A 13035-nucleotide genomic window follows, 5' to 3' on the forward strand; every position below is an offset into this window, starting at 1 on the left:
TTCTGTAGTAGTTGTGTAGGGTATCATATGTTCGGTCCGTCCGACTTTACTACTCTGGGTATATTAAGTTTGTTTTCCATTTTAACTCATCGAAATAATAATTTTCGACCCTATAAAGTATATATATACTAGCTGACCCGGCAAACGTTGTTTTGCCTTAGTAATAGACATATTTCATTTTTAAACAAACTGTTAATTAGTTTTCACATTGCCGTTATAGATTTGTATATGTTTGCTATATATTCCATACATAGTTTTTGACAGTTATATATCTTATATCTTACATCTAAATCGTGAAATGTTGTAATCGGATTTGCTATATCCTCACATTTTTTTAACAACTTGATTTCAATTTAAAATTTAAATAACTTGTTGTTTAAGGTTACATAGGTCAACATCCAAACTTCAAATTGTCGGTAAAAAAAGAATGGACCGATTTCACTCACGTATATATATATATATATATATAAATATATATATTTATATATATTCTTGATCATGGTAAAATTGTTTGACGATTTAAACATGTCCGTCTGTTTTAATCACTCCACTCACGAATTGAGATAAATTGCCAAAACTTTGCACAGAATTGTATTTTGCCTGCAGGTGAAGTTCGAAGATAAGCATAGCACCCATACAATACCCCCAATTTTCGGTATTTTGGGATTCTTGAGAGCGATATTCAACCGAATTCGCTGAAATTTGGTACATTGGGATCTTATTGGATAACAATTTTTCCACTAAATATGGGTCCACTTTTTCTGGTAGCACTCATATAACGGTAATCACAAATTTTCAGTACATTGGGAGTTTTGAGCGCGTTTTCAACCGAATTAACTGTAATTTGGTACTTTGCGTTCTTATTGCGTATCAAATCTCTCTACTAAAAAGTATTAATATAGGTCCACTTTTTCCGGGTAGCGCCCATATAACTGCATAACTCGGTATTTTGCGAGGTTTGGGCGAGGTTTTCAACAGAATTCCCTGTAATTTCGAATTTGCGGTTCTTATTGTGTACAAAATCTCTCCACTTAAAATTATAAATATAACTCCGGTATCCCCCTTGTAACGGTAGCCCAAAATTTCCGGTGTTTTGAAGGTTTTTTAATTTGGTATTTTCTAGTCATATTTGGTAAGTCGTTTTGATATAGTCATATTCCATTATAGTAGGAGGGTAGCCTGTACTCGAAATTGTCAGTTTTTACCCTACGATTTAGCCATATTCGGAAGATATAGAGATAAAAAACTAGAAAGGACTACGGTCGGTATTTTCAATCTTTAGCGTGAAAGAAATTGAGCTTAATTAGGCATAGCCCCTCGTATAATGATAACTACAAATGTATGGTAATTCCTACACGATGCATCAATATTGTCCACTTTTTGCTATGTTCCATATGTCCCCCCATTATTCCTTACATCATAAGTCACAACAATATTATACAATTTTAGGAATTTAATATTAATATTTTTGACAGAAATTTATTATTTCTGGTCGTCAGTAGTTTACAATATAATTTTGAATGACATTGTTTGCGCAGATTCAGATTTAGTTATATGTCCTATATAAAATCCCATCAATTTTTCATTACATCAGAAGTTTTAACCACACTTCCCAAGGTCATTGGCTATAGTATAGTTCCACGTGAGGTTGGAACTTTAATTTTAAGTAACTAGCAGTAACCTATGATGGGGGGTATCCAAAGTTCAGCAGGGTCGACCTTAACGCTTTTCATACCCTTCACCACACTATGGTACAAGGTATTATGTCTTTTTGCACATGTTTGTAACAGGCAAATGGAAACGAGATAGACACATGGTTCCTTTTGAGAATATGCATAGAATCAATTTCTAAGTTGATTTATGCATGTCTGACCGACCGTCTGTATGTCCATGTTAAATTGTAAACCAAGTACCGGTCCCATTTATGATCCGAATTAAATTTATTTGGCCCAAGGACGAACTCTATTGAAATTGGGAAAAATCGGTCCAGAATTAGATATAGCTCCCATATATATTCGTCCGATTTAATGTAAATGGTGTACCAAAGTCTCTATATATCTTTCAGATTGCACGAAATTTGGCATAGCGTATCAATTAAGTCTAAGTTTTGTGAAAATCGGTTTCGATTTCGATATAGCTCCTATATATATTTCCTCCGATTTTAAATAACTGATGCACCATGGACCCAAAATATGGCCGATAGCCACAAAACATATTGAAATTAGTATAACCTAACATGGGACAAGTTTCGTTGCTATCGGTTCAGATGTGGATATAGCTCCCATATATAGTTTTGTCAGATTTTAAGTAAATGGTTCACCAAAGACTCTATTGTACAGATTCCCACAAGGACGAAGGATCTGTTGTAAAGTCTAAATTCAGACGAATTTAAAGCTTTTGGATTATGAGTTGCCGGCAAAAGCAACAACTACGTTCAAATCGGTTCAGATTTGGATATAGTTCCTATATATATTTTCCTCCGATTTGAAGTTAATAATGGACCAAGGACCCAAAATATGAAAGCTATATATATCTTGACGCGAAATTTTGCCCAACGTACAAAATTGAGTAAAGAATGACGTAATTGCTTTTTGTAGAAATGCAGACATAGCCCATATATATTTTCGATCGGCTTCATGTTTATTGGGTTTCAAATAATCAAAGAGTGTCCGATTGTGATTTTCTTTAAATTGATTTACATAAGTTTGTCTCATTCTCTATCTATCCAAATGAAGAGTTTAGTATAGGTTACAGAATGACATGTTTATGAATTTATCTAAGTCGATTCACATCTAAATATAGATCACATATTTTAGTTCATCCCATTTCGTGTCAATGGTCTTTCGAAAATGCGACGTCTGTTAGAATGCAGCTGTTGAATATACCCAAAGTGGTGAAGGGTATCATATAGTCGGCCCTGCCGACTTTATTACTTTTCTTACTGGTTTAAATCACATTTACGGGTTTTATATATGAAATTTTGGAAGATTATTTCAAAATTACTAATACTGTCCACTTTCATTTTAATCACCAATTCCATCTGTTTAATTGACCGTCATTTCATGTTAATATTTTGACATATGTCAATGTTTATAAATGTTTTCAAATATAAATTATATTCACAGAAATATAAAATCTTGACTCAATGATATAAAAAGTTACTGGTGTAAAGTCCAAAATACCCAGATTTGAAATATATGAAGTTTTTTTCTCTCAACCTAAAATGGTATTTTTGCCAAAAATGGATTCCTTACCTATAGTGTGTACTCTGCTCTGAAATATATACATACGTCCGTCATTTCCTTAAAAAATGTTTTCCTCCACAATTCATATTTTGCAAAACCACACTTCTTATATTTAAAAGGAGTGTGGTTTTGCAAATTTTTAAAAGTATTGCAGGCGGAAATATTGAGAAAAGTATAATTATGCTCAATTTTCCCTTGGTTTGTAAAGTTTCGAATTTTTAAACACACGCAAGATACTGTGCACTTTATACACACCGTTCTGTATTATATTCGTATGTGTGTAGGCACGTAACGCCTCATGAACAGCTGTACGCCGTGGCTGAAATCGCAATGCTACCATAGTTAATGGAATGTGCAAAGAGGAAATTAAAGTGTTTTTCACATCTCCTTGTTACATCTTCAGTGATTAAAATAATATCACAGAGACCTTACGATTTCATTTGTAATCATTTAATGGCCACAACATTTATTTCCACAGAAGGACAGCCTGTCGGCACGATGCCACTTGAGCATATGCACATGCCTGTGTTCAAGTAAAAGGAATAACTTGAGAGAGTCACTGTGTATCAGTACAGATGCCCATGACCATGGAATAATCCATGTGTTCCAGTACAGTACATTTTCAGATTTTTGAGAATTCATTCCCGCAGCATATGTGTGCGTTCCCAAAGACAGATACGAAATATGTAACATGTCAGCAATATTTGTATCATTTATATTTTTAAACTTTAATATTAAGAATTATTTTAATTAAGAATTGAAATATTACAATTTTAAAGCTTTTTCGTTAAACAAAGCAATCTATCATGGCGCAATTTTGCATTTATATTTTTGTTGAGTATTTTAAGTTGCAGGTTATCCCAATCGGGTAAGATCCACTTCCAACAGAATCCTACGAAATTTAAAAATTCATCAACTCTACTTTCATGGAACTGAATATCATGGAACTGAATATCATTTCTTACAAGTCATAGTTTTATTCTTTGTGTTTGGTCCGTTTTTCATATTGAAATTCCACTCACACATACATATTTTATTTCGCTTATTGTCGTCCTTCGGTATGGTTTGGAATGTACATACATACATACACATGTTGACATAAAACACGCAGGTGATATTACGCATATACGATATCTTTTTTTTTTGTCTCTTTTCGCAATAAATTTCAACAAGAAAAATCCTATTGTAATAGAATCGCCGTTTTTATTCCATATATGGATGTACATATTTCATATAAATGACCTTTGTAAACATAGACCCCTATGAAGTAGGAGAGAAAAACAAGGTGACTCGGATGCATGCCAAACAAAAAAAAATATCTTTAAGTTTAAGCCATCATGGAAAAATATTTTGGGTAGAACACCAAATACGGGGAGTATGAAATTCCCATAAAGAAATAAAAGAAATCGTTAAAATATATTTTATTTTGAGAATGGTAATGTTTGTGAGGGTTTTTCTTTTCTTTAAGATTAAGAGAAATCATTTTTTAAAGCTTGAAATTCGCTGACTGCACCATGTGGAACAAAAATGATTTTAAGATTTTAACAGGTAGTGGACTACAGGCCAATAAATTAATGTTTGTTTTCATTAAATTGTTTCGTTATTATTTATTTGCTAAAAAAAAGAATTTGTTGTTAACGCAAACATTTGAAATTAGTATACCCTACATTACACTGTGATACAGGGAATAAATAATGGCAAGAGAAATCGGTCTATCTCGATAATTTTGAGAATATGCAATGAATCACTTTCTGAGTCAATTTCCGATAATGCATGTCCGTCCATCCGTTGCATACTTTCGTTCAATTTTTAGCAAATGGTGCACCAATGAGTGAAATTTGGCACAATATTTTGCATAACGTACTGAAGATAGTATAGGTTTACGTGTGCCAAGCTTTATTTGAAACCGGTTCAGATTTAGATATAGCTCCCATATATATTTTTAGAAATTGAGCACCAGAGAATCAAATTAAAGCCAATTTGCACTACGTACTAGCAAAATGGGTCTACAATATGTATTTTCGTCCGATTTTAGATGAATGATGCACCAAACTCTTCATGTTTTTTCGATTGACCTAATATTTATATCTAAATCTGAACTGATTTCATCAAAACTTGACACACATTAGACACAGACTGTATACACTTCAGTACGTTGTGCAAAATTTCGTGCCAATCGGCATAACTTTGATTTTTTGGTGCACTAAAAACGTTGATCTTTTTCTGCACTGTAAAACTAAAAGGTAAAGTTCGATAATGAGCTATATCGGTCACTTTCAGATTTTCGGCATTTCCTACCAGAGGTAATCAATGTTGGTTAGTTATAGCCTCATATAACTTTAAATTAAAGTATTTTGAGCATTATTATTAAACGCAAAAAAATATTAAATTCATTTCAAAAAGGGTATCTCTATATATATATAAATTGCGTGTATGTTCGTGATCGCTAAACTCAAAAACTGCTGCACCGATTTTTACCAAATTGTGTATACAGCCTCTATGGGACATGAGGAGTGTTTCTGTGTAGTTTGAAGTTCATCTGACAGATGGCGCAATATTTAATTTTTTGTGTTTTTGCGCGGTAACTCAAGAACTACTGCACCTATTTTGATCAAACTTTATGTATATGCTCTGTGGGGCGTGAGGAGTGTTTCTGTTTAATTTTAAGATCGTCCGACAGATGGCGCGCTATATATTTTCGTTGCATTTTGCCCGATTGTGTGCTTATTGACGTTAAGTATTCCGACACCAATTCATACATAACCTGTTTTCGTGAACAGAGCGTGGGAGTGAAACGAAAAAAATAATAACTTATCAAATTGAAGCAAAATTAATTTAAATCTACTTATAAAAATTATGTAAGAAACGTATTGTGGCTCATCAATTTGAGAACGGCGGGACCGATTTGACTAAAATTTTCTTTCAGTTATCTGTAATTGAAGTGGGAAGGTTTTTATGAAAGAAAATTTTGAGAAGAATACGCAAAAATCTTGAAAACACAATTTACAGAGGAGTTTCTTACCCTACATGAAATACCGTATTAAGAGCAATTTATAGGGTAATTGTTACTACTTTCAAAGTACCTAAAATCAGACTATGCCAGGTCTGCTAGTTTAGATATATAATATCAATTTCCAAATACAAAAATATTCTTTTTTTAAGTAAGGTAAATTGAAGACGAGCATTGCGAAAACGCAAATTTTTCAATCAAGCGGAGTTAAATTCAAGGAAATATGAATTTTTGGAAGTAATTTCCTTTTCAATGAACAGATTTGTCATTTAAGCCGAGCTTCAGTTAAACGGTGTAAACTTGCGAAAGATTTAAAGAATTATTACGTTCGAACATTTTTTGCCAATTAACCAGTGCGCAATCAAGCGAATTTGACTGAATGTACTATAAAAGAACCAATTTTTGGAGTTGGACAATTGAGGTCCATTTTCTCCCAATTTTCAAATAATTGAATATAATATTTTTTACTTCTCACATCAGTGAGTGTTTTGATAGCCATTTCTTCTTATATTTACAACAGACTGTATGAAGAGAATAGGAGGTTATTATAGATTCTGAATGAATTAATATTATATAAGTAAACTAAAACTATGAATTTTATCTACATTAAATGAAAGATAATAAGTGAAATTTGTTCAAACCATATTTATGCTTCAAAATCATGGTACTTTACTTACACGTGTTGTCCTTAAACACATTTACTCAGGAATTAATAATTTTCAATGGTAAATTCCATAAATGTTGCCTTCCTGGTCATGCAATTTCATTTCGGTATGCCTGTGGTCTTCGTCAACACAGGATGATTGAATTTGCATGAAAGTATGTAAATATGTTTTGGCCACAAAATATTTTCTATTCTATTAAAGGTGATTATCGGAAAATGTGGCAACTAAATGCATCATCATCATCTGTGATGTGGATAGAAAATGAATACAGTTTTTGTGGACGATGTGGTATCGATTCAAGTTTATACTAGTGATACACTGTGAAAAATATATGGTTACAAAGGAAATTTGTTTATTTTGGAAATTTGTTATGTTTGAAAATCATATGGGCATTTCCGGGAAAAAGTAAACCAAAGTTGGGAAATTGCCACGAAGAGTACAAATAAACACAACATTTGTAATTTTTTTCTAGTTGTTCTTTGCATAAATACTGATTTAATGACCACACCACACTGTGGTATGTCTTTGTACATAGCTATTTTTGAGGATATACTATCTGATTCGATTGAAGTATTTCTATTCGTTTGCGTTCCATTAATTTTTGTAAATAAATTTCAGATAGCATTTATTATTTCTTCAAGAGTGCCGACAGGTATCTTGTATTAAGTTTTATCAATAGTTACAGGAGTCCGTTAGTGGTAATCACCAAGAGTGACGGCCTCTGGTACTGGATATTTTGTTTAACGTAACGAAGGGATGCCGTTTAATATACATATAATGTTAATCGCAAAGATTTCAGACAGGTGTCTGGATTTAGGTTGTTTTGTGAGTGTCAGTCGTCAAGACGGCCGGCATGTCTCATGGATCCGATTCGATATCGGGATGGTCGTCACGAATTTCGACAAGTCTCAGTCAATGATTTTTTTATATAATGTTACAGAAAGCCATTATTTCTCGATGTAGAAATAGCCGTCAAGACTGCCGACAGGTCTTTGGCATTGAATTTTTATGACGTTACAGAGGTTCGCTGGTATCGAATTGCATTTAACGTCACAGAGGGCCGTTCGTTTTCTAATTAGGTTTAGTCGTCAAGAGTGTCGTTAGTCCTGATTTAGGGTTAGTTGTCACGAGTGATTTGATATAGAGTTACTGAGAGCCGTTAGGTCTCTACTCTAAAGAATGAAATCTAACCAAGATCCTTAAGGCAATTTGACAGGAACAGAACTCAGAACTTTGGCATTGTTTTAAAGTGAAGCATTAACCGAAGTCGTGCTTGGAAGTGAATAAAATCATATATTAACAAAAAAGAATTCTTGAATTTTGTGAAAACACATCTTAAGCATTTATCTCTCGATCATGCAGCAAATATCATATTCAGTGACGAGCCCTGACTACGTGAGTATACCTCAGCCGTAGAAGGTTTAAATTTAAATTTTGTTCCACATACATACATATGTATAATTAGGTCCGGTTTCATGCAATTGGCATACCAAATACAATTTGTGTTTCCTAATGACAATAGTTTCCAATTAAGTGTGCCAAGTTTTATTATATCCCCCGTTTGTAATTTTTTATGCATTAAAATAAAATAAAAACCAAAGTAGCGTAGTATATAATATAGCCCTCCCGTCCGACGTTGATCATTTCCTTGCATTCTTAATCCTGATCATTAATTTAATAGTTATTTATTAAAACCTTTAGATTATATTGTGAATGACAAACATCTTTAGGTGGAGCTCGTCAGAAGTTAAAAAAACCAGTGCGTTAAGATGCAATATTATAATGATTAATTTTTTGGTATTGTTAATAAAACATTAAATTCGTCAAATATATGTTTCATATCCACTATTAAAATTCTTCGAGTGCATAATTCAATAATATACACTCAACTCTACTTGTTATTCATTGCATATTTCCTTTCCGAAACATACTAAGCATGTCGCAGTACAGATATTCCGCAAATATATCTACAGGTCTACTGAATCATGCGTCGGTGTGGTTGTGTGTACCAGATGCTAAGTTGAATGCATTTATCCTATAAAAGAACTGACATTTGTTGTGTGTACAACTACTTAAGTGTTGTACATTTTATTATTACCCCAGAAGCGCACACAGCAAAGATATTTCCAGTTAACCAAAATATGTACATTAGGTCGATTACCATAAAAAATTCTCCATATGAGTAAAATTAAATATTTCAAGTTAAAATTACTTAAAGATTTTGTGTGTATTAAAACCGGGTTTTCTCATATTGAAAAATATCTTTACGATTATTCTCGGTGATTTGTTTTATGTTTAGCATATACGCCATTGCAAATGTCAGATACTGATAAAAAAACGAGATCGATAAAATCGGTTTATTTGTTTTACGAGGTAAGATAACGCCTATGTTTCAAATAATTTTAATTGTAGACAGTTTGTAACATACATAAATGATTCGCTGTATGTTTAAAACCTCTACAGATCAATTATATTTGAGCACATTTGATTGCAATTTGTAAAATGGGAGACAAGCCTAGACCTCAAACCTGGCATGAGATACATTAATCAACATGAGATACGTATTCTAATATGCTGTTTGTAACTTTGCGGGCAGAACGCATCGTACAAAGTCAACAGTTTGAAAAATCCTAATAAGAAGATTTACTCATTAACAATATTTGCAAGACGAACATGGTAATTGATTTAAACTATTGAAATAGTATAATTAGTTGAGATAACTACTTAGGTTTTACGTTTGTGATCGAACTAGGTTTGTAATTGAAATCAAGAAAATTGATATTAATATGATGAAAGAAATCACAGAATATTATATAATAACTTTTTGGTACATATAAGAGGTGTTCAAAAGGTTAAAACATTTTCTGCTCAAATGATTTTGGTTTTATGTTCGCAATTCAGTAAACTGGTCGTTGGTGAGACGTCGTGAAATCGGATGAAAATATATGGTAGCTAAAAAATCTGAACCGATTTCCACCGCCTTTACTTTGATTACAAAAATGCATGGCGCACATGCATAAATCGAGCGAGAGATTCTCGTTACTTTTTGCATGTTACAAACATATAGACAAAGACATTTCTATCATGCTTGGGTATCGAACGGATAAACATAAAATACAATTTTCTGTGAAATACTTTCACCACCAATTTTTTATTGAATGAAATACGTATTAATATTTAATTTTTTTCCATCTTTATCTCCCCGTGTACATAGCTAATATATTTTTTGACGATGCTTTCATATTGGATGACAAATATGTGGAAAATCCCAAAAATCCTCCCCTCAATGAATATGTGAAGCTACTGATTACCAGCATCGACAAGGCTGCGTTCGAAGTGTATGGCGTTAACATTAAGATCAAGCCACCCGTAAAAATTGAAACACCTTACGGCGGTCGGTTAGTATGGACTCTGCCCGGGCGCAGCAAACTCATTGCTCATCTGAAAAACAAGGACAAGATACGTCACAAAAAACGCTGGTCACAAGTCATGTATATGTACTATTTGTTGGGTTTTCGTATAATGGAATTGGAAAATGTGTCGGCGAAGCGTAAAGCCGTAATAGCAGAAAACACTTTTTTGCTGGCACTCGATGGTGACATTGATTTTCAGCCACAGGCTGTACAGCTGCTGATAGACCGTATGAAGGCTATCGATGAACTGGGTGCTGCCTGCGGTCGCATTCATCCAGTTGGCCGGGGACCTATGGTTTGGTATCAAATCTTCGAGTATGCCATTGGTAGGCATTAATATTTTATTTATAGAGAAAAAAGTGTGGTTTCAAATTTTTGCCATTGAATCGCACTTTGCATGTGGAATATGAATATTTGGAGGTTTTCATGTTTTATTTTTTTAATTTTTTCCCTTTAAATATTTATTAAAGTGTTTATACTAAAAAATACCCAAATATGTAATATTGTTTATAAATCATCATTTGTTTTCTAGGTCATTGGCTGCAAAAAGCTACAGAGCACGTCATTGGCTGCGTTCTTTGCAGTCCCGGTTGTTTTAGTCTATTCCGTGGCAGCGCCTTGATGGAAAATAGTGTGATGAAAAAATATACCACGGTATCTCAGGAACCTATGCATTATGTCCAATACGATCAAGGGGAGGATCGTTGGCTCTGTACACTAATTCTTAAACAAGGCTTACGTGTTGAATACTCTGCAGCTTCCGATGCTTACACTCATTCACCTGAAATTTTTAACGAATTCTATAATCAACGTCGTCGCTGGGTACCATCCACAATAGCAAATATTTTTGATTTACTTTCGGATGCCGAAATGGTGGTGAAGAACAACAGTTCCATATCTCGACCATATATATTCTATCAGGCCATGTTAATGGTCGGTACCATACTCGGTCCCGGTACAATTTTTCTAATGATGATCGGTTCATTTGTCACGGTATTTAGTACGGGCATTTGGACATCATTTCTGTGGAATTTCATTCCATTGTTGGCATTTATTCTCTCGTGTATTTATTTGAAGCAAAAATATCAGGTATTGTCTTTGGTTATTAAACATTGGTGTGTGCCTAATTAATTATTGTGTGTTCTTTAGCTACTGTTGGCATTTGTCATTAGTGCAGTATATTGCCTAGTAATGATGGCTGTACTTATCGGAATTATAATACAAATGATAGATGATGGTCCATTGGCTCCAGCTTCCTTGTTTTTCATTTTGGTATTTTTACAAATATTTATTGCAGGTAAGTGGAAATAGAAATATTCCTAACAAATAACATAAGCCATCATATCCTTCATTTTTATATAGAAACATATTAAAGTCAATTAATTTAATTTTATATGTCGAAATTACAAATAGCAGAGAATTTCAAATAGTTGCTTTGGATTTAATTTCCATCAAAGTGATTTGGTACTTTGTAATTACAGTAGCATTATGAGATCATTTTAAATGTACTAGATTTCACATATATAAACATACAACATTTTCAATTAGCCATACAATTTAAATAGCAAAAGTTAATTGGAAATCGTTCCGATGTGTATTGTTGTGTATTGGCGGTTACATCAAATGGTTTTTACCCGACAACATTGCAACATGGATTCGCAACGCAGACCAAATGAAATCAATAATTAATTTGTTCATTTTCAGGAATTATGCACCCACAAGAAGCCGGTGCCCTTGTTTGCGGTTTAATTTACTACATAACCATACCATCCATGTACATGTTACTACTCATCTATTCCGTATTCAATATGAATGATGTATCCTGGGGAACACGTGAGGTAGCTCCCAAAAAGGTAAGCATGAATGAATGCTGAATAAAAACAAATAGAGAACTCGGTATGCAACGATCATGTTATACACTACGCAAACACCCTTGTACTAAAGCTTTTAAGAGAAATGCAACATTGTCACAAAAACTGAGTGTCAATGAAATATCGGGATGTGTTGATGGTACCATAGGAAGATCGTTGTTTCATGTTTTGTGTTATGAAAATGCACCAGAAATTCATATAATACCTTTTGCATTCAGAAAATGATTAGGGTATGTACTTATTCCCAACTTTCGCATATCAGATGCCATTTAAAAGTAAACATATTTTTGAACATTTACAAGTATGTCGATCACCATTAAAATATACATAATTATTCCGCATTGTTTGATGCTGGACACATATTTTGCGATGCTACAAACACAAAGGAAGGCACAAGCATTTATTAAACGTACCACACAGTTGCGTAGGGTATAACTACATAGAACTAATTTGAGATGTAACAAAGTACGAAAACAGAAATTGTATTGGATATTTGTATACTATAAGTGATAAAAATAGAACTAATTGCTTTTGTTAAGTGAACATTTTACACATATTTTTTTATACACCAAACCGGTGTTATTTGAGATATGTATTCACGGTCTAGAAAATGGTATTCCCTTACGCATATTAAAATGGCCAAATTAACATAATTAGACTGCTGCTCATACACAAAAAATAAAATTTAATGAATATTTTCATTGTTTATTTTCCCATATTGTACATGTACCTCACTAGAATACAAGTAAAAATTCTTATAATAGTATGAAAGCCACTATTTTTCCTAAAAAATATAAACATTTCAATAATATCAAACTTATTTTCATACTT

At 33.1% G+C, this 13035-nt stretch overlaps 1 protein-coding gene across 1 annotated transcript in view; it reads left to right on the plus strand.

Moving 5' to 3' along the window:
- LOC133332814 (chitin synthase chs-2) overlaps positions 1 to 13035 on the plus strand; it is a 44413-nt gene that overhangs the window by 18385 nt on the left and 12993 nt on the right. Inside the window, exons 9-12 of the mRNA XM_061541188.1 lie at positions 10135 to 10659; positions 10866 to 11422; positions 11483 to 11630; positions 12038 to 12186. Coding sequence (XP_061397172.1) covers positions 10135 to 10659; positions 10866 to 11422; positions 11483 to 11630; positions 12038 to 12186 — 1379 coding nt within the window. The remainder of the gene's footprint in view (positions 1 to 10134; positions 10660 to 10865; positions 11423 to 11482; positions 11631 to 12037; positions 12187 to 13035) is intronic.

The sequence above is a fragment of the Musca vetustissima genome, unplaced genomic scaffold (assembly GCF_032173495.1).
Source record: "Musca vetustissima isolate MV318-11 ecotype Yass unplaced genomic scaffold, APGP_CSIRO_Mvet_v1 utg4718, whole genome shotgun sequence".
Classification (NCBI taxonomy): Eukaryota; Metazoa; Arthropoda; class Insecta; order Diptera; family Muscidae; genus Musca; species Musca vetustissima.